The 24,207-nt window shown below is 31.9% G+C and overlaps 1 protein-coding gene across 4 annotated transcripts in view; it reads left to right on the top strand.

The window, feature by feature from the left end:
• Nucleotides 1-24,207, top strand: part of Cdk12 (Cyclin-dependent kinase 12) — a 446,209-nt gene that overhangs the window by 75,401 nt on the left and 346,601 nt on the right. For all 4 annotated transcript variants that reach the window (XM_072523219.1, XM_072523221.1, XM_072523220.1 and 1 more), the window contains exons 3-4: nucleotides 3,766-4,065; nucleotides 10,678-10,799. In XM_072523219.1, the coding sequence (XP_072379320.1) occupies nucleotides 3,766-4,065; nucleotides 10,678-10,799 (422 nt within the window). The remainder of the gene's footprint in view (nucleotides 1-3,765; nucleotides 4,066-10,677; nucleotides 10,800-24,207) is intronic.

Below are 24,207 nucleotides of genomic sequence, written 5' to 3' on the forward strand. Positions count from 1 at the left end.
AAAGACATCCGAATTTTCTTCTTTCTATTTCCTGAGTTTCCCATATCTCGCTTCCTGAAGAGTCTTCTTAAAATGTGTGCAGTCCATGTTAACAGTTCTGTGGGCGTCATTGCAAAGGACGCACCTTTCTTCCTCTTGACACTTCTCTGCTTCATGCTCTGATTTACAGGACCTCGGCATTTATCGGTGTCATGTATATATTCCCATCTTCTACACCTTTTTAACCTTTACCTTTAACCTTTTCTCCACTCTGCACCTACATACCCCAACTCTGAGGAAATCTTTGCGCAAAGTATTTTAGCAGCTTTCGCCGGAATGACAATTGCTTACCTACAACAGCTTACCTATCTTGGATTGGTCTTCCCACTTACCTATTTGTTCTTGAAAGGCCTCGGTAACCTCCTCTGTCATGGCATCTTCTGCCATGCCTCTTATATGTATGATTTCAGTTCTATTCTCTTCTCCTTTTTGGAATGCTCTGAGACCATTCTCTGTTGTTCCAAGGGCAGATTTTTGTAGTGCTGCTTGGTCTTTCTCCATGGTGATGAGAAGCTTGCACCACTGCATTCAAACCATTCCATCAAGTTCGTAAGCCACGATATTCTTCGTCTTTCCAGATTTTGCTTTGCGAAGTTATCATCGGAAACTACTTACAGGTTAACAGGTTAAGAGATAACAGGTTATGATGAACTTGAAGAAAATATTTTGACAGAAATGCCGCTTCCGGTTATACCGGAAGTGAATAGCAACAGCTATTTTAAATGGAACACCCTGTATATTATTACATTTTTAAGTTCTGCGTAAAATTCTAAACAAAATTTATATAAGGTACTATAGGTCCAAACTTCATATGTTTTGAGTTATCCATATTTTTTAAAATATTTTGAGAGATAGAGACATACTTTTATGTCTTTTTTATATTGCAATCTTGAACACTTTTGCACACAAAGAATAGGTAACTTTCTTTCATGAATTAATATTGAAATCAAATTTCTAAATACAGAGTATTTAGACTTATCACAAATGACACGTCATTTCTTTAAACTTCTAACCACAGTAAGTCAATAATTTTAAATGAAACCCTGTATTTTATAACTTTAGAAAAATAAGAAATCGGTTTTCTTTCAAATAGTATTAGGAACCATATCTAAAGTTAATACTTTTGGAGATAATTGTGGTTTAGTGTTAAAGATATTTATTGTTTTATTCTAGCAGGTCGTGTATAAACTGTGAAGAGATTACTTAAAAATTAACACATTACATACATTAAAGCATCATTGCGTTGTTCAGTGAACTAAAAAAACAAAAATTTCATCTCTATTTTTCCATCACAGTTCAAAGTTTAAAGGAAACAATTTAATAAAAGAATAGAATTTGAAACGATACAATGGTCAAGAAGATAATGAATTTTTGAAGAATATTATATGATGTGACAAATCAAAATTTACAAAAAAACGGAATGTTTAATAGACACAATTCGCATTACTGGAACGAAGTAAATCAACATTTAACAAGAGTACGTGGTTTTCAGGAGCGATGGGAGTTTAATATCTTTTGTGCGATCAGAGACAATCAGGTTGTAGCTCTCCACTTTTATGATGATAACTTAAACTACTTTTAGGTGAATGATATCTCAATATATTTAAAGCAAATTTACGCAATCTTCATTGTTTAATTCCAAACGAGCCATTTCTATCATTTTGTAAAAGTGCCAATAATCACAAATAATGACAATTATTATATCTTCAATCACGGCCTACTAAAATAAAACAACACATATCTTACCTTTAACAAAGTACAATTAACTTAAGGCATAAGGAACCCCAATACTATTTGAAAGACAATTAATTTCTTTTTTTACCAAAAGTATAAAATACAGAGTGTTTCATTTAAAATTATTGACTTACTGCAGTTTGAAGTTCAAACAAATGGCGTATCAAAGTTTTTAAGACATTATGTTTGTAAATGGATGAGATATTAACTTTGAAAAGTTTGTCTACATCTGTCAAAATTTTTGAAAAAAGATGAATAACTAAAAAAATATGAAGTTTATGGTACCTTATACAAATTTTGTCTAGAGTGTGTTTCATTTAAAATAACAAAGTTGCTTTTCACTTCTGGTATAATCAGAAGTGGCATGTCTGTCAAAATATTTGCTTTAAGTTTGTCGTGAAACAACCTGTACTAATCTGAACTTAATAGTTTTGGCATTTGGCGTTGAGACATGAAACTCAATTAAATTTCTCTAGATATCATGTTTTGAAATGATTTAAATAATCTTTAAATATTTAAGATAACACTATCTTCTTAACAATCATGCCTTGTCTAATGATCTTAATTTTAATTTTTATTGATATTCTTCTCATATTGCTTACATGATTTTGAATGATATAATGGTATGACATGATGCATTTTTAATAGCAACTTGTTGAAAATACTCATTACACTGTTGTGTACTCTTAACACGAATTTGATGTACCGGTTATATGTACGATTTAGGTACTATAACATATTGCTGTATTCTGTTAAAGTATAATAGCCCATATAAAATGTATCTGTCATAATCATTTTTCTGGATCCTCATTGCAAGATAATTTCTATAATTTTGCAAAGAATATTTATGGATACTCATTACAAAAAGGTGTCCTGACATTAATCTAGCCCAAAAAATTAGGAAAACATTACTTGTTAGTTTTCTCATTTATTTTTCCACATATTCTTTTCGCTCAAACTTCTCAAAATAGTCTGAAATTTCGGATCATATTATCGTCAACGCTATGAGACAAACTAGAGCCTCAATCACCGTCGCATCGGTCTGTGACTTCTGATTGCTTTGTATCCTTGCTAAGATTCCCAGAATTCGATAGTGAGCAGACGCGGCACACATCACAGCTTTTTCATATTCAAATGTTTGTAAATGACGCCATGTACACAGTTAGTTGATATGTTTGATAGTACGACCTCTACTATCTGGCGAATTTTGATTCTGCGACGGCCAGACTCGTCATAATCAGCATCCAGTTCAAGATAGTACTATGAAGTGAAATAAAAATACTAATAATAAAAGTGGACAACAACGGATATAGAAAATCTTCAACGAATAGTACGAACACACCTCACAAAGGCACAAAAACACCATTCTATTTCTACACAAAAGGGTTTTTTTGATAATTTTGTTGGAAACGGAAAAGGTCGTTTGCCAAACAAATTTCTATTCTTATCTACACTAAATCTTATCTTAAATTACTATATACAATTTGTTTATAATGATATCTTAAAATTTTATTCCGATGGATCTTTTTATTTATTTTTCTTTGGTTGGGAAAGAAGAAGTATGACAATACGGAAAGTAAAGTGTGATTGCCTACTAAGCAGCATATTTTTACATGTTTTTTTCAATTTTAGTTTTTACCTTAAAAATTTAATGTAGATGTCATAAAATTTAATATAGGGTCATAGATGTTTTGACAAAATAATATTCGCCATTATCTATGTCTTAAGTTTCGCCGTGAGTAAAATTAATCAACTTTTGCGCATAGTACTACAAGCATTTACTATGACCTGCACTAAACTTTCTTTGGCATTTCAATTATTTCTTTGTGATTCATTTTAAATTTCATGTGCAATGGTACAGTTTTAAATGTATTAGAAAAATAAATTTATACCATCGTTTGTCACGACATTTAATTAAACTGTGCCTTGCTTGAAGATTTTGTAATTCTTATTGTTTCTCCTACTAAGTGTATATATTGTATGTATTTTTAGGAAGGAGACATCGTTTAGATATTCTAACCAAATCTCCTACACCTCCTATTTTAATTAGAGAAAGACAATTATCGATATCTTCGCGTTCGTCGAAATCTAGTGAGGTTAAACAAAGAAGAAAAGTAGATGAATTATCACCATCTGAATATGTAGCTCCTGCTGCATCGCCTGCGTATTCAGAAGATTACGACTCCGCCGAAAGAAAGAAACGAAAAAAGAAGGAAAGGAGACACAAAAAGGATAAAAAGACCAAGAAGAAAAGGAAAAAGGCTAAACACAGATCAAGAAGTACAAGTGTGGGTAAGTAACCATATAGTTCGTTTCGTTTTAAATCTGTATTACTTTTTCTTATTCTCAACATTTGGATCTCCATTTTGATTTAAAACTTTTTAAAGATATGGTTTTTGTTTGTCCATTTTTCCACTGTTTTGGCACTGCGGATTTAAATAGTTACTTATTATTGATGATTTTAAACTATGTCTGCAGATTTTTTTAAACAGCAATGCCTATTCTTTTCTTTTGATAATCTTCCAAATATCAAAGTTTTCCTATCTTTCTTATTAGCTATTTTTGTTTTTTACATAATATACTTATATATTGTTTTGATATTCCTACTAACGTGATTGATTGATATCAACAATCTAGTGTTTTACTTACCTTCAATATATTTAAGCTGTTGATATTTTTTACTTAAAGTTGTAGGTTAGTAAATAGGAGATTGCTTATACCAGTATCTTTTAGTATATGTGACTACTTTAAACTGCATAGCATTACAGTTGTCCGGAATGTTTCTATGTTTTTTGAGCATATTAGTGGATCTGATTTTAGATTCAATATTAGATTGTAAGGATAAATATGCACCACAAAAAAATGATATATTATTTTTCTTAATTTGATGTTCAATTTACTACTTTTAGCATTAAAAATATATGTCTTACATTCCTGATATTATAATGTTCATATTACACTTATTTATTTTCAAATTTTTAATCATCTGCATTGGTCTTTTCTGTCTGTCTCTGTCTGCCTGTTTTGTGTGAGTGTCTTAAAAAGTCACGTTTGCCACTTAGTCCGTTTACAAGTCTATAGAACGTTTTTATATCGTCTTTATTTTGTTTCTCAAATGTCTTACTGCATTGTACGTTTTGTGTTTGGAACTATGTATCGGATTTATATCTTTCTTACCAATATGTCGTATTTTTATCATTTAATAAATAAATTATTTCTTCGTAAAGTAGTTTGTTTTTGTGTACTGTTTCTAGTTTTATTTTTGCATAATTTGAATTATTCAACTCCAACATTTTATTTATGTATTTGAGTATCTTCTTTTTTTATTTCTAGTTCTACGACTCTTTCGCTTATCCGTCGCTGTTATGTGTAAAACTTTAGAGGTCGCTGGTTAAATGAAATTAGAAATAATAATGAAGATTTTGACTGTAAATAAATTAGCGAAAATAGCAAATATTCATTGTGAATAAATTACGATTATTAGCTGGATTTATTCATTACTGTTATCTATACAAAGAAAAAGACTTACCTCTGAAATATTTGTGTATTAATCGTAGTAGCCAGTGGAGTAGAGTTGTATTTGACCGTGGCGGCGCCATCCGAGGCACAAAAACAGGAACGTCGCGATAAACTCAAGATGATTACTGTACGCTGTCTCGATAGTAAGTGTTGTCTTGAGATGTTCAGAAACCCTCTGACCGTTAGGTGGCCCATGGGACAAGTGCATACCAATAAATCACTCTATTGTATTGGGATTTTGAATGGCAATAATTTTAACTTAATGGTCACAGAAATATGATACCTTACAGCAGTTTGTGTTTGCGACGTAATTTCCAAAATAACAAAGAGAAATCAGATTCTTGGCACTTAAAAACAGCCACATGTGTTAGCCAGTTTGACAAAGAGATTTTACTGAATAGCAGAAAATAATATCTTTTAAAGCAAATAAGTAGTTTGAATATACCATTAAATAAGATCATATTCTATCTATCTATACAGCTCTTGCTGTCCAATTTTGGACATAGGCCTCCTCTTCCTTCTTCCATGTCTCTCTATTGTAGGCAGTTTGTATCCACTTCGGGCCTGCATGTTTCTTCAAGTCATCTGACCATCTCATTTATGGCCTTCCTCTTTTTCGTTTGTAACTATATGATCTCCAGTGTATAATCATTTTATTCCATCTGTCGTCTGTCTTATGGTAGGTCCAGCGAACTTCCGCGTTAATCTGCGTTAATACATCGGTCACTTTTGTTTTGTTGCGGATCCAAGTATTTCTTTTCTTTTCTGATAGCCTGATGTTCAGCATTTGCCTTTCCATGGCTCTTTGGGTCTTTTCTATTTTGTCCATGTTTTACTTTGTAAACGTCCAAGTTTGAGAAGCGTAGGTGAGAACAGGAAGTATATATTGGTTGAAGACTCTTGTTTTTAAATATTGGGGGTATTTTCTATTTTTTAGTATATAGGAAAGTTTTCCGAAGGATACCCAAGCCAACCGTATCCTTCTCTTTATTTCTCCGGTTTGATTTTCTTTATTAAATTTAACTCATCATTTTGGCTTTACAACCCTGTGTGGGTCCTAGCCTCCCCAAGAATTTTTCTCCAGTCGTCCCTATCCATCGCCTTCCTCCGCCAAGCACGTATTTCCATATTTCTCATATCTTCATCGATGTTATCTAGGAATCTTGTTTTGGGTCTTCCTCTTCTTCTTTGACAAATAGGTCTATCAAGGAGCGTTTTTCTAGCTGGGTCGGTTTGCTCCATCTGTATTACATGGCCTACCCACCTCAGACGTCCTATCTTTATGTGTTTTACGATATCTGGTTCCTGGTATATCCTATAGAGTTCGAAGTTGTATCGTCTTCTCCAGACACCATTTTCATTTACCGCTCCATAGATGCGCCTTAGTATTTTTCTTTCGAAACATCCTAACATGTTTTCATTGCTTTTTGTTAAAGTCCAGGTTTCTGAACTATATGTTAGGACTGGGCGTATTATTGTTTTGTAGAGTTTTCCGAAGGATACCCAAGCCAACCGTATCCTTCTCTTTATTTCTCCGGTCTGATTTTCTTTATTAAATTTAACTAGTTGTCCCAAATATACATATTCTTTTACTTGTTCTATAGTTGTTTGTGCAATTGTAATTATTAATTCTTCTGGTTGGTTGGTCATAATTTTTGTTTTATTATAATTAATTTGTGACTGTGTCCTGTTTTATAGAGATTTGTATAATATTCGTGCGTTATCTGTAATATTTCTTTTATATTGTCGGTCTCCACTCTTTCTTTGTTCTTTATGCTATTAATTTGTATGTTTCCCACGTTCTGCTTTAAGCACTTCATGTTTCTATTTTTTTCAATTGTTTTCTCTATCTTTTCTTCCTGTACTCTCCGTTTACACTCCTTGATATTTTTTCTAATAGTTTTGTTTATATTTTTTTTGTATTCCATTTTATTTCTGTCCCCTTGTTCTAGTAATGTTCTTCTTGTGTTCACAAGAATCTTTGTTTCCTGGGATATAAAACTTTCTTTTTTTGTTGTTGTCTGTGCTATTTCTTTACCCACTTTCATTAGAGTTTCAGTAAATAGCATGTGCATTTCATCGATATGTTTGTGTTCTATATCTTTCTTGGTCTTTATTCTCTCTTCGTACGTCTGTTTTTCTTGTTTTAGTTTTTCCATGTCTAATTTCTGATTATTTTCCATTTTCTTTCTTGTTTCAAATCTACTTTCAATGATCAGTTTGGCTCGGACTAGTCTATGGTCGCTACCAGTTGAGAAGCGATTTAGGGCTGTTACGTCTTTAACCATGGATTTTTTTATAGTACAGATCATATTATAGTACAGTGAAAAAAATATTGAATGTAAAATATGAAAATAAAGACTAAATACTTTCACAAACATTCTCCCGCTCCAAAAACTAATGTTTTTAAGAACAACTGAAAGTATAAGTGTAAAGGTTGGACATAAAAAGATCGATATACTAATAAAGAATTAAGTAAGAATAAAATATGGATTGACAAATAATCGGCGGTCATATTTTGACTACAGGACACTGTTGGATGCCATCTGAAACTGCTCAGATTAACAACGCGTACAATGCCATCAGTTAAAAAAAATAGCGTCGAATCAGTAGAATTTTTCGACCTATTGATATTTGATAAAAGAAGACAGTGTCAAACTGAATACTGTTGGTCTCTTTTGCTATAAGAATTCCGTGGGTTCGAAAAAACAAGAAGAACAGCGTCGAAATCTCAGCGTGGTGTCGCATTTCAGCAGAGAGTCTTCGACGACAGCCGGGGAGTAATGATATTTCGAAGAGCTCCACGGGAAAACGCCAATTTGATGAAAATTGTAACAATTGTGCAGGCGATAAAACACGACTAACACAATCAGAGAGGTTTTGATTAAAAGGCATATAATGCCGAGTAGAGCGTGGTATTAGTTCTTGCATGTGTGTAATACGATTGACAATTTATGGGTAGAAAAATTAGCTCAAGGGAGCGCAATCGCCGAATCAGACCAAACATCGGAAGATCGGATGAAAAACTCTTTGACAGATGTGACTAGATCAGCCAACAGTATAGTTGCCCAGAGCTCCGATCTTACGATAGATGGGTCGGTATCAATTCTTGCATGTGTTTAATATGATTGGTAATTTATGGGTAGAAAATATAGCTCAAGGGAGCGCAATCGCAGAGTCAGATCAAACATCGGAAGAACCCTTTGACAGATGTGACTAGATCAACCAGCAATATGGCTGCCAAGAGCTCCAATCTTGTCGAATCAGAACGAGCATAAAAATTGGATGAGACTCGTTGACAAAAGTGAATAGATCAGTCAGCAGTATAGCTGCCAAGAGCTCCGATCTTGCGATAGATGGATGGTCTTGTGTGGAAATAACACTAGAAATGTAAAACCTACAAGTACAGAGGTCAGTTGTATCTGTTCCGATGTTTCATCATCCCAAGATACATTGAAGTACCACAACGGTTGTAGAAGACGTTAGGCTAGCAAAAAGGCATCGAAAAATAAACCATGAGGATAGAAAAAAATACGACTGATTTACGAACAAATAGCCGCTTTGTACAAGTCAAAAGTCCCTTTGTCAAAGGGACGGGAAGAATAAGAAAAGAAGTCAGTCGTAGGGTTCCATTTTAGGCCTAGCACCGTAACAATGGAAGTTTCCTCTTTGTCAAACGAATAACGTGTCAAAATAAAAGCCTGAAAATAAACGCAGATGGTTGTTGATGTTGTTGATTTGTCTAGCGGAAAACCATCGAGCTTTAAATGCTAAGTGAGTGCTCACTGCAGAAGGTGAGTAGATAAGAGAATCAATTCAAGCGTGATTCTGACGGAAGGCCGTCGAGATGCTTGCTGGCACATTGCCTAGTGAAAAAACCATCGAGCTTCAGAAGTTGAATAATTGCTCACTGCAGAAGGTGAGTAGATAGAAGAGTTACTCTTGTAGAGTTTAAAGCGAAATAAAACGAAGAAGTGCCGTAAGTAACGGTACGTATTAAAAACACTTGGAGAGGTTTAGAAAAATCCGATCTCCAGAGAACCCCTTTATAGTTCCAAAATTCCTTATTTACTTTAATTTGTCGATACGTTTGTTTTATATCGCAAATGAAACAACAACGAAAATATCGAAAATTAAGTTAAGAAAGATATGCTCTTTTAGGACCAGTATAAAAAGCGTCGATTAGCGAGACACCTCGAACGTCATATAGATTGGCGTCGAAGCTAGTACGAATTTTGGAGAATAAAAAACTAACATGCTTAGACATGTTGAAAATTACCGTATTAGAAATATCCTTCACGAGATTGGACGTGGCGGGACAAAACTAACAGGCTTAGATATTATGTTAAACATTAACGACTTGGAAATATCCTTCACGAGCTTGGTCGTGGCGGAAAAAACTAACAGGTACCTACTGTTTTCTAAGGCTACAGGGTGATTTGGTTCGCCAAGAATTTGACCAGAATTTAAGAAACCAAGAACCAATTCAACACTTATGAGTATGTATATAGGATCTGATTACTAAGATGCGTGATCTGGCAGTTTCAGATCATGATTATGAGTGAGATCGCTTACACTAATTAAATCCAACGAGAAAATTGGACCGTCACGATCACTCGGTTAAATAAGCCACAAAGTAGTACCATGAGTGATACCTATCGACATTCTTTTCAGAACTTAAACAGGGATTGATAGATTATTACGAGAAAGCCCTGAATGCCGAACAGAACTGAAATAAAATTGGCCGTTTAAAGCAAATAAGTAGTTTGAATATACCATTAAATAGGATCATATTATAGTACAATAAAAAAAATATTAAATATAAAATATGAAAATAAAGACTAAATACTTTCCCAAACAGTCGCTGACAGAAACATTGGATACTCATAACAGAATTCATGGGATATTGGCAGGCCTATGTTAGTCCATTTAGTTTTTGTATTTTGCTAACCCTTACAATGTTTTTAAAGTTTTCCATTTTCATTTGATTTTAGTCATTATTTTCTACGGCTTTTTGTCTATAAGAGTATGCAGGTTTAGATTTCGAACACATACTAATTTATAATGGTTGAATTTTATATACTTGGATTTTCATGAAACTTCCAGCCATGAACCATTTTAACATACGGGAATATGTATATATATATATATATATATATATATATATATATATATATATATATTGCCTTCATAAAATACGGATTGTTTTTCTCTAGATGCCTCGTATGTTTCTGTGTTTTGTGTTAACAATTTTAGTGAGTTACATTAATCAATTAATAGACATCTTCGAAGTGTTTAATTCGATAGTAATTAATGTTAGAGTAAAAACAAAAGCGAATGGATTATTTTAAATCTTTATTATCTCAACATTGTAACTGTTTTTAGAGAGTGTAGCTAGTGGATCAATAATATCAGGAAATAGTACCCCTAAGAGAACACCCCCTAAAGCAGACGAAGCCCTTTCTGATTGGGAACATCATGAAGTTTCAAAAAAGTCAGACCATAAGGTAAGGTATATAAATGAATTGTACATGAGATTTATTAATAGAATATAATTAATTAAGAAATACATAAAAACATCTAGACACACAAATATCTAGCAAAAAAAAACGTTGAAAAATGTTGACCAAGAATATCAAAAATCAATCAAAGGGTACTTTTAAGGATAATAGAGATAAGGAAAAAAATGCTCCATCGGTTTTGAAATGGCATTTTATAGGATATGAATATCCCTGATAATTGTGTTAGAATAATAAAAGTAATCATAATTGTGCTGAAAAGTTTTGCATACAAGAAAACTATCCATATAAACTATATATTGTTGTGAATTCTTTAATTTATAATGTCTTTATTAATTCTAATTTAATGTTCTTATCTTAATTTACTAAAGGTTCAATATTTATAACACGAATTTAATTTATTTAAATTTTATTTATATTAATTTATCTTACAATAATTTATATATCCGAACGTAACAATTAAAATCGCGAGCGCGGGTCTTCAGATATTAACTGACCCTTCCATGAAAGCTCCGTTATTATATATCAAAACACAGCCGGTCGAGAATTAAGCCTGATTATACTAGAAGGTCAATCCGGGTCATTGTTTCGACCGTTTTCTGGAAGGTACCGTTCTGGTAAATAGAAGGTTCTCGTACAATCTAAAACATAAACATGTTTACAGGTTTTTAATATGACTCATATTTTTACGTAACAATATATATAAAAAAAAGTTAAATAACGAGCCGTGGTTACTGAGAAACAACCGGTCAAAGTTGACCATTTGTGACAAAGCTATAAACAATAAGATGGTAATTTTTGAATCATTACCTTTCTATTTCAGAGCTCTTTCTCGATAAAAACTTCGTCATATCTTCAAGATATTATACTAATAAAAACAAGCGGTATTGGGCGTGAAAAATACCAAAAAAACTAGGTTGAAGAAAATTGAATTTCAATGGAGCAACTTTGTTCTTTATTTTTAGTCCGATGTAACTCGAATAGAGACACCTAAATAACGCATTACCAAGTCCCAAAGATGCTTTAGATTTGTTATAAATAAATTAATTTATTTATAACAAAATAAAACTACATATTTTTTTTGTTTTTTTTTTTAACTTAAACAAACAACTAAACTTGGAACACTCTGTATATCGATTTTTAAAAAGATTTATTTAAAACAATTTTTACAAAGACAAGTTTCATTGAAGAGAACAGATTCTAAACTAAATTATAAAATTAAAATCTACATACTACATGCCTAACAACACAAAATGATAAAAATGTAATTCTAGCTAACCGGAGATATGTTGAAACAGTAGACGCAGCTTGGGCAATGTCCTACAACTATTTGCATACACTGCTGGTTATTCATTATAACTTATATATATATATATATATAAATATATATATATATATATATATATATATATATATATATATATATATATATATATATATATATATATATATATATATATATATATACACTTGCGATCATAAAATCCGGGTCACCTTGAAAATCACCGATTTCCAATAGTGCCGATTTCGCGGAAAAGTGCACACTTCCCAAAATGAACGGTACCTGTAACTGCCGCTTGTTTTAAATGTCTCAATTGTGCTTCGACTTTCTGTTCAAACGCAACGAACAAACGTTTATTATTGCCACCATTAGTGTTTATTAGTGCCATTATTAGTGTTTATTATTGTTTATTTTTTGCCAAAAATACCCTTGACTGTTGTTGAAACGGCACAAATTGTTGTGCTTGTGAAAGACGGTCACACTCAACGGCAAGTCGCAAGAACTGTTGGCGTAAGCCTTTCTACGGTTCAACGAGTGCTTCAACGCTTTCAGGAGACAGGTTTGCTATCCAGACGACCTAGCTCTGGACGAAGAAGAACGACCACGGCACCAGATGTTTTCTTGTGTTTCAGGCTTTACGAAACCGGACCTCAACTGCGATTATTAATCGAAATCGTCTACAGGAAGTACGAAATCACAATGTTAACGTTGCAACAGTCAGGAGAAGACTTTGTTCTTTTGGACTATCTTCTCGGGTAATGGCTACAGAACCGCCACTTCGCCTGGCGCATCGAGTTGCATGACTAGCTTTTGCTCAACAATACGCACATTGGAGAATTAACGATTAGAGCAAAGAGTTATTCTCAGATGAATCCCGTTTCTGCCTAACTGGATCCGATGGACGTGTAAGAGTTTGGAGGAGAACCGGTGAAAGATTTTCACAAGCTTGCGTTTCTCCAAGAATGCCATTTGGTGGAGGCTCGGTCATGGCTTGGGGAGGTGTATCTTCCGACCTCCGCACAGAATTACCCTTCATCGAAAATGGGTCCTTAACTGCACGAAGGGATATTACGGAGATTCTGGAAGAACATCTTATGCATACCATGGAAGGGCTTGGAGAAGACGTCTTTTTTATGCAGAACAACGCGCGAACGCACGTTGCCACGATCAGTATGCAATACTTGGACTAGGTTGGAATTACGAGGCTACCCTGGCCAGCTAGGTCTCCGGACTTGAATCCCATCGAACATCTCTAGGACGATTTGAAAAAATGTATTCAACCCCTAACATCTCCTCTTAAGAACGCACAGGAGCTTAAGGATCTGTTAGTGAGAGAGTGCAATAACATACCACAACATGTAATCCGGAGAAAAATTGAGAGTATCCCAGTCGTCTGCAAGAGGTTATTAGAGCAAGTGAAGGCAATACACAATATTAGTCATTGAAATTTCACTGATGTTTTACCACGTTCTGTATTTTCCATTTTTTTCGTATGTATGTTTTATCAAAAATTTGGTTTTTTTTTCAGCTTTTTTAATAAAAACAATAAAAATCGTTTTTTTTTTCTTTCAAAACAAACATTGATGACAAATCAGCCCAAAAAAAGGTTATTATTGCACCAAAGGCAAAAATATTCAAGAAACTTGAAATTTTCAAGGTGACCCGGATTTTATGATCGCGAGTGTATATATATATATATATATATATATATATATATATATATATATATATATATATATATATATACTCCATAAAACTATACATAGTTTTATGGAGTTTCTTGAACCATACTATATTTAATATAAAATTAGTGTTTCTTGGGTTTAGGTTCAATAATATTAAATTTGGAACTAGATTTTATTGTCCGTTAAAATCAACGTTTCGGCAGGAAACCCTTGCCTTTGTCAAGATTCCAAAATGTACAAGTTTAGGAACAACAAGTTATTATAAAATATGTTAAAAAGTTACCAGAACTTAAAACGGGACACTGACATTAATAAATTGACAGAAATAAAAATTGATATCTGACATCTCATGGTTTACTATCATTAATGTATGAATATTTTTATATGGGCGTATCGTTGGTGTTTTCGAAAAAGGTAAAGTGGAGATATGTTATGACTTTAAAAGTCTTTTATGTTGTTATATTTATTATTATTTAAATCAGATTGAAATATATTTTATTTAGGTTCTGTGTATCTTTTTTGTCATTGATTGCGATGGTATTTCTCTGCACAGTTAATACATGGTATCTCGTAAAAAAACATGTGATTTTTTGAGTTTGTGTGTTTAGTTTAGTGAAATATTTATTTAAAAGGTTGTTGCTTTTGTGAGCCACAGTTATGTTATGTTTGGTTAAAGGATTCTTTAGTTCTTCGGATAAACCTTTTATATATGAAGGGGTTAGAAGTAAAACCGCCTAAGTCCAATTTTCACCAAAACGACTTTAGTGATGTTTCACGTTCTGAATATCTTATATTGTTTGGTAGTAAAATCGACTACGCTCTAACCCTACTTTATCGTCATCTTTTGATGAATAGAAAAAACAACCAAAATGAAATTCACCAACCGTTAAGAGCAGAAATCGCCTTAGTGCACCTAGGCTGTTTTGCTTCCAAACAAGCGACTGGAAATAAATATATTTTTATTACTTATGTTGTTTGGGTTTCACTCAACGGTTTGGATTTGTTTATGGTGTGAAGGTTATACTTCTTTATTGGATTAATAGCAGTGTTTTAAGTAATGATTAGCAATGTGTTTTGGGAAAGACCAGATGGTAGAAGATCAACAGGAAGGCCTAGAAAAAGGTGGAAAGACGCAGTCAGGGAAGACCTGGAGAAGATGGAAGTAAGGCCATGGGAAATAATAGCACAGGATCGGAATCAATGGAAGGCAATAGTAAACGCGGCAAAAACTCACGAAGAGTTGTAAAAGCCAATGATGATGATGATGATGTTTTAAGTAATACTATTCTTGGCAGAAATTATATATTTTCTCATTATAATATTTCGATCATGTCTTTTGAGTTAGGTAAGTTTTAATGATTTTTGGAAAAAAAAAATAAAATAAGAATCTATTAGTTAAATAATTTTAATTTTATATTATTTTTAGAGTCAGATAGTGATCCATACGCTACAGATGGAGAATCTGATTTTATTCCGAGTGAATATGAAGAAGATAACGACAGCGATAATTCCATAATATCTGCCGAGGAAGCAACTACAAGCACACATGTGGAGTATATTTGAGTAGTAAAAGTGTGTGTTTTAGCTTGTTAGTTTTAATTTAAGCGTGATATCCCTAGCAAAAATTATTTTATTATGTAAATATTAAACTTGTAGATACCGGTAAATTTAGTTATATACTTTTAGAAATTTCGAAGTTAAGTTCAACTTAAGGGGTTAACATATTTCCTCTTTTCAGTAACTCCTAGAACTATCCGAAAAAGGAAGCGTAACATACATGCATGGAAGAGGAATAAAATCACAAATAAGAGGTTCGCTGGAAGGGAATATGAAAGCAGAGAAAAATGAAGAGAACGAAATGTATTCAGGCGTATGTGCATACGTGTAGGTACCAATGTGGAATATTTAACGAGGTTGAAAGACAATGACTCTTGTCTAAGTTGTACAGTTTAGCTACCTGCAAATAGCTATTTTAGCTTCATACATCAGAAAAACTGAACCTAAAAAAAACTGGCTAATAGCAAAAAGGATTACAGTACAGAAATTAAACTTCTTGATCGCTCTGTATGCAGAGTTTTTCCTAAAAACTTTTGATATCAGCGATAGTCGCTTTAAGGTTATGTGTAAAAAAGTTGACAACGACAATTTTGTGGAGCCTGATAAATATGTCCCAACCAACAAAGTATCAGAGAACGCAAGAAAAAGAGTAATTGAACATATCAGATGATTTTTACGTTATAGGAGTCATTACTCTTATAATCAATATCCAAATACGAAATACCTTTCATCCACTCTAAAAAGATAATAATTGCACTGATAACGATGAACCCCCAGTTGAGGAATTATATCACCGTCATATTTTCAATAAAATTTAAAATTTCACCATCCTCATTCATAAACTTGTAATAAATGCGATCGATTGGTAAACTTAATCTCATCATCAATTGAAGACGAAAAAAGAAGTACGAGACAAGTTAAGTATCAAAAATGGGAAAATTTTTAACAGCTGCTAGAGTTCATACACCCCATTTACCATCAATTTTATAATGATTTGCCGCATGATTCAAAGCAGCAGAAAAGCAAGGAAAAAAGGAAGCACTGCTGTTAAGTCTTCCAAAGAAGATGCCAACAACGAACAAGACTACATAGATTTTTTTCTCAGATTATGAGTAACTCTAGTGTTCTAAAAGAGTAACATTTTCGTTTTTTTTTTTTAAGAAAAAATAAATATTAATTGAAAATTAAGCTTTTGTTTAGTTCTTTTTGTGTATTATAAAGCCATTTTTGCTTAAAGGTAAAACAACCTAAGTGCATTTTTTTGTCGAAAGAGGCAAAAAAATTTTTAAAATTTCTCACCAGAAGTATCTTTAAAATTTTATACTTATTTTGAATTGTTTAGTACTTTAAAATTTTTAATTTTGAACATCCAGAATTTTTAAAGGAGCAAAAACTTTGATGCTTTATTTCTCAAAATGTGTATTATGCTACTTAGGCGGTTTTGCTTCTGACCCCTTCATATGGAAGAGTTATATACATAGTCTTGATACTGTTGGGTTTATTTTTATTTGTATTGTTGTAAAATTTATTTAGTCTCGATTTGAAAATAGTTTCGATTAGGTGTTCAGAATATGCATTATGTAGAAGGGCATTTTTTGTTTTTTTTTTTTTTTTTGCTGCAGTTGGTCTGTATTCTGGATGTGTTAGTTTTATAGATCTATCAGCACAGACTTCTTATGGGAGAATGGATTATGCTATTTATAGTTGATATATCGTAAAGACCATGTTTCTTTTGTAAACCACATGGTTTTAACTGTGTTATTAATGCGGTGATTCCAGAAAATTTATTTTGTTTTTTTGTTCAATTTCTATAGTAAACTTTAGTTCTGGATGATAACTGTTAAAATTATCTAAAATTTCGTTCATTTTATTTCGGTAATTCATCGATATAGCGGTAGAAGAATGGTACATTAAAATCTAAATGACTCATGACAGATTCTTCTAAATCTTCCAGAACCAGTTGAGCAATGACACTAGAAATACTCGCACCCATTGCACATCCATACATTTGTTGGTATATTTCGTCCTTATATAAAAAGTATGTTGAGGTTAATGTTAACTTTACAGATGCTTGGAATTCTTGCAATGGTATGTTAGTGTTTTTAACATATTTTACAATAACTTTTTGTTCCTAAACTCGTACATTTATATATATTCTATATCTTACCTTTTAACGCTCTAAATACAAATATTCTCATTTGAAATATGTATAATTATTTAGATTTATAAAGATTTAGTTAAACAAATTAATTTTTTTTTAATATTTTTTTATGATACATTAATAACAATGAACTTAACAACAATATAATTTTATTCTATTTGATTTAATTTATAGAATTGAATTTTTTTTTATTGTATAATGGCTTTGGCATAGCCAATTAGCCAGACTATTTGTGGTAGTTACAATTTTTGATTTTATTACCTAAGCCTATTTATAATCTAAATTTACAGAGAGTAATATGTTCGTATACACATTCAATTTTTGATATATTTACAATTTTTAATTTTAATACCTAAAACTACTTATAATTTAAATTTACAGGATGTTATGTATTCAAATTGACAGGCAATGGACAATTTAGCTCAATTAGTTTTTCATACATCATTTTGATACTTTGTCTGTACTGTCCACACTCCAATATAAGGTGCTGTAGATCTCCCACTTTACCACGGGAGCAATATGGGCTATCAGTGATACCTATGCTGTGTTTGTATGCAGGGGTGAATGCGTGGTTTGATCTTTTCTGTTTATTGTTTTTATAAATAAACTATTTGTCTCATATTTAAACCATCTCTCATTGGGAATTATTGGTTGGCAAGTTCTAAAGTTTATTCCAGTTGTACTTTGGTTGTATAAACGTTGCCATCTTTTTTTGCAATTGTTTCTACTGATATTATCTATGTCTGTTACTGGTAGAAGTATGTTGTTTATATTATGTTTGGTTAAAGCAGCAGATTTAGCTAATTTGTCGACTTCTTCATTTCCTAATATTCCAGTGTCCTTTTACCCTACAAATAATAATCGAGCTACCTGCGGAAATAATATCATAATGTAACCTCTTTATTTCTATCTCAATATGGTTTAGGTTTTTTGTGGTTTTGATAGAAGTGAGTTTGTCCACAATTCTTTGTAATCAGAATTCCAGTGATCTATTGCACAACCCGTTTTATTTTGAATTTTAGAGCCGTCAGTAAAAATATATTGAAATGCAGGCCACTTATCTTTAATTGTTTTGTTGATCATACTTCCTGGAAGGTTTGAATCCATATATGTTTCTATTACCTTGGAGAAGAGAATCTTAGGAGGTTGAGTATAAATTGGTGGTATTTTATTTTGATACAATTGTTCTTCAGATATTGTCAATTTCCTATAACTTTCAACGTAAATGGGAGTCTTTTTGTTACGCCAATATTTGTGGCTTAAGTCTAATATATTCAAGTTACGAATATTTTTTAAATAGCTGAATTTTTTTGATATAGCTCTAGCTACAAACTTATCTGTACAAAACTGTCTGCGTAGTGGCTCTTTAGCTTCAATTTCAATAATAGTAATAGGAGTAGATTTTAAGTAACCAAGACATATCTTCAAACATTTATTATTTTGGATTTCAATTTTATTAAGATGTCCTGTTGAAGCAGACCCATATAAATGACAACTATAGTCGAAAATTGGTCGAATCATTGAGCGATAGAATAGCAATGCAATATTCGGGTCAGCTCCCCAACTGGTTTTACAAAATGCTCGAAGGATATTCATGGAGTTTTCCGATTTTCTTATAATAGAACGAATTTGATCCTTCCATAACAGTTTACGATCCAAATATGTGCCTAGATATTTTACACAATTTTTGATTGGGAATTATATTTTTCCTAATTTGAAGTTACCTTGAGGAGTTTGGCGTTTTTTGGAAAAAACAACAAATTTCATTCTTTGTAGTTGATATTGATAAGCCTAGAGAATGGTAATATTTTTTTATACAATCTAGTGTAGATTCGAGTTGACGCCTACAAATGTCTAGGGTAGTATGGGAGGTATACAACACATCATCTGCAAACTGTAATATATTAGAGTAGTGTTGGCTAGTGAGTCGATGTTTCGAAGCAATGAATTGAGTCACATAATGTTTCGATACATTAAACGGTTACTGTTTCGAAACATCGAGTCAGTACGTGTCATATCTGATAATGATAAGTATTCATTTAAAAATGGTAATGAAAATCTATACTACTGAGAAAAAAAAACCTAATTAAATAAAACCAGACTAAACATATCTAACCTACACCTAAAACAATAAATTTATGCTTAGCAAGCTCAAATCCCTAATCGTTCAACAATCCTCATAACAATACTTTAACAATCACATTGCTGTCACATGCCTTACAGAAAATTAATCTGCACGAAATATTGTATCTTTGCATAGCGGCCGACAATGAATGTTATGATACGAAACATATGAAGTTATAGTATCGGACATCGAGTTAGAATATCTCGATGGTATCGGGTAAAATGTGTCAATTGTTTCAATGTTTCGCATCATTGTTTTGAAACATCACAGTGAGTTAATTCAAATGATTCGAAACATTCAAATGAGTCATTTCGCCCATTACTATATTAGGGTGTGGAGGTACTATCTGTTCTAGATCTATATTGTACAATGAAAAAAGAAGTGGGCTTAAAATACTACCCTGTGGTATACCTATATTCGTTAGCCTTGGCACCAAAAGTTTCTCATTTATTTTTAAGTAAGTCCATCTATTCTTCTACAAGGATATAATGAAATCCGAAATTTTAACTGACATTCCAAGATATAACAATTTCTTATGTAGAATATATAAATTTATGTTATCAAATGCAGAGGTTACATCTGTAAATCTGCAGCTGTTGATTCTTGATTTGTGAAATTGACCTGAACAGAAGAAACTAGTGAAGTGAGAGGATCTTTTGTAGACCTGGATTTCCGGAAGCCATGTTGAGATTTGGGAAGGATATCTTCGGATTCAAGTCGATTTTTGATTAATCTCTCTAGAGTTTTTAGTATACAAGAACTTAAAAGATATAGGACTGTAATACTCAACGTTGTTATCTGGCATTCCTGGCTTCTTTATAGGCAATACAATATAGTCCTTCCATGTTTTGGGAATTCAATTTTCATTTTGCCTATATTGTTAAAAATTTGTAATAATGATATACAGTCCATCCTTGGAGATGAACTATTATTTTGTTTGAGTCCATAATTTAATTCCCACAATTCAAATGGTTTTTCTAGATTGGAGTATTCTCTGGAAACGGTGACTGTAGCTTCGTTTATTAGATTTGGTACTCAAGGATTTGAAATTTTAAAGGGGGAATCTTCTATCCATGCAGCTTCGTAGTTTATCGGGAGTTTATTGGACTGCTTTCGGTTTTTGTAGCGATGTACTTTCTTCCAGACGTCGCTGATTGGACTGTGGGAGTTAAGGCTTTCGCAGTAGTTTATCCAACTTTGTTTTTTTCTAATTTTAAAAATTTTCTTTGCTAATGCATCCAATTTTTTATATTCAATTAAATTATGAATATTGGGATTTGTTTTATAACGTCTATATGCTGTTTTACGGTTATTTGCAGCTGTTTCACAGTTATTATCCCACCATGGTTCCGGAATCTTTTCTGTAGGATATTTTTTATTTTTTGATACTTTTGGAATAGCAATGGATGCGCATCTGTTTATTTCATTAACTAATTCCTCATAAGTTTGAGAAAGTTTTTCTGAAGAAAAGTTGGATGAATACAAATTCCAATTTGCTTTATTTATATTCCATCATTTTTGTGTATTGTTAACTTGTGGTGTTGCTCGTTTGGAATTTTCCAAGGCGATGGTCAATGATAGATAGTCAGAACCATGTGGATCTTGAATAACAGACTAAGTTAATTTAGATATAATGTCCTGGGTGCAAATTGTTATGTCGATTGCTGATGGACTGGAACTTAGTGCAATAGTTGGAGAACCATCATTTAAGTATAATAGATTACATTGTTCTATCGCCTCTAATAAAACTTTACCGTGAGTATCATTAGTTTCGCATTCTTCAACTATTACTCTAATACGTGGATCTTTGTATATGGATATTATATGTATAGGTTTATTGATACAAGAAAGTTTACAAGCCATGCATGTGTAAGTTAAATTATAATTATTTAATAAATTTATTTCTTCTGCAATTATTTTATCTTTAATTAAAATTGCTGGACCTCCATAGCCATCTGGGCGATCAGATCTAAAGCAATTATAACCAGAGAAGTTATAAAATTTTCCTGGTTTAAACCATGTTCTGATAACATGGCCACATACACATTTTTTTTTAATAACTAAGGCTTCTAAATTTGGTTTATTAGAAATTGCTGAGCGGCAGTTCCATTGTAAAAAAATTATAGGGCTAGTTATGTCTGAGAAGATGACGTTTGTCCAAATAAGTCTTCTTGCAAGATCGATGCCGTACTTAAGTATTTATTGATTTTTTGTATAATCTCTGTTTTTATGTATCTAAATTTTCGGTGAATTTTAATGAACTAATTATATTAAGAACCAATTCTAAAATTACATTATTTAAATCTGATGATACTCCTTGTGTCTGCAAATTTGTTGTATTTCTATTCTCTGTATATTTAGAGGTATTATAAATACCACCTTTTTTTCTAGGGATATTTATTGGGGAAATTATTTCTTTTCTAGCTGATTCCAAAGGATCGGAAGAACTTGGACGTTGTCGCTTTAAATTTGATTTTTCTGGACTACTTCTGGTATAGAACATTTGTGAAAAGAACTTTTTTGCGAACGAACCAGTTTGATTTGGAGTTACTTAATAGGGCTGATCATTGGTCTTAGAGTTGGTTGGCAAGGAAAAACTATTATGTCTGGCGGCGGTATTGGTATATGAGATTTTGGGTATTTGTTTACAGGTATCAAAGAAACTTAGATTTAATGATGGCATAGTATTCTTGATTTGTTTTTGCCTAGAGAACTCAGGGCATGCACTTAGGTGTGTCGTAAAATGAATACCTTGACAGCTGAAACAGGCAGGAGTATATATATATATATATATATATATATATATATATATATATATATATATATATATATATATATATATATATATATATATATATATATATATATATATATATATATATATATATATATATTTACTGTACAATCTTTTGTGTTATGAAAATCATGACATTTATTGCACCTGGCACGTGCTTTGCATTGAGATCCAAGGTGTCCAAAACGAAGGCAAGAGAAACATAATAAAACTTTTTGAACATAAGGTTCGACTTCTTTAATTACTTTATTAATTATGACATATTTTGGAAGAATTTGTACTTTAAAATTTACAATACATGATTTGGTTGGAACCTTGTCTATTACTGTTTTATCTTCGATATGTTTTTCTACCTTTCTATTTATTCTTCTAACCGAAACTACTTCCAACTTACAGTGCATATCGTATTGTTTAATTTTATTTTTAATGTATTCCTCAGAAAGTTCAGTATCTATATCTCTAATTATACCCTGTGTATGTAGTATAAACTAACCGTATACTGTAGTATGTAACCGAAATTACAAAAACAATGCAATCTAGAGGCTTAGAAGAGGGAGATTGAGAGATAGGAAAAGATGGAGGCTGAAATGCGGGAAGCGGCAATCGCCGTAGGACCCCCGTTATATGATGATGATGTAGTATAAACTTTGGAACGTAAACATCAAAATTGTTGTTTGTAAATAATGAGCAAGTTTTTTGATTGATTAAAAAGTTGGCTGATTGATAGTCTTTAAATTTAATTCTGATTCTATTCTTGCCGATTGAATCAATACTAGCAATTTTGCTATCTAAATTCAAAAAATTTGATAGTATAATATCACCGATTTTGATAGCATTTATCTTACCTTTAAAATCAGAACTGATATTTTCTATATATACATGAAAAGGACCTGTATGACTCCTCTGATATAGAAATTGTTCTCTTAAATTTTCTGTAGAATTATTAGAAGTTTTACTACTTACATTTTCTCCGTTGTTTTTGGAGTTAACGTCCCATGTGTTGTTTATATTGTATTTTATTTTTTCTATATTAACATATTCCTCCATCCGGCTAATATCTGGAGGTTTATCTGGAGGTATTCCCGCATAATCCATATTAAGTTTTTAATAATTTAACACTTTGTATATATCTTACACTTATTAACACTTGTCGTATCCAAACGGTAAACCCCAATGGGGGTAAAATAAATTCAAATACACTAAAGTTTTATATTTTTCTAAGTCAAAAATTGTTTCACACAAAACTTTTCACTTTATATAGAGATAAAGTTAATGAGCTTCGAACGATTAAAACTACTTCCTCGTACAAAGGCCACAACTAGACTGGTAGAATTGAATTAAAAATTATCATTTACTTGTACAAAGTACATTGGATAGGTGGAGCGCTCTTTTATATGTAAAAAAATTGGCAAACTTCTATATGATCTACTTTTTGTTGTACAGGATTTGAAATAATTTCAATTTAAAAAAAATTAATTCTAAAATTATTATGCGAAATCTATTAAATCGATTTCAATAAAATGTGGTGGACTATTTTATTATATTATAAAGGATTTTATATTTATTGTATTTATTGTTGTTTTGCACTAAGGGTAATAAATTAAAACATTTTTAACCAGTCGTATCTTACAGAAAATTAAATTATCGGTATTTTATTTTGTTACGACTTTGCTCCAAAATAAATAGTTTTAAAGTTATAAGCAAGGAAAGTAGAACAAAAATAGAAATAGAAAACCAGAATTAAGTAATCTTATATTCATAAATAATTTTTTCATTACTTATTTTTCAGTCT

This window comes from Diabrotica undecimpunctata, chromosome 2 (genome assembly GCF_040954645.1).
Source record: "Diabrotica undecimpunctata isolate CICGRU chromosome 2, icDiaUnde3, whole genome shotgun sequence".
Lineage (NCBI taxonomy): Eukaryota > Metazoa > Arthropoda > Insecta > Coleoptera > Chrysomelidae > Diabrotica > Diabrotica undecimpunctata.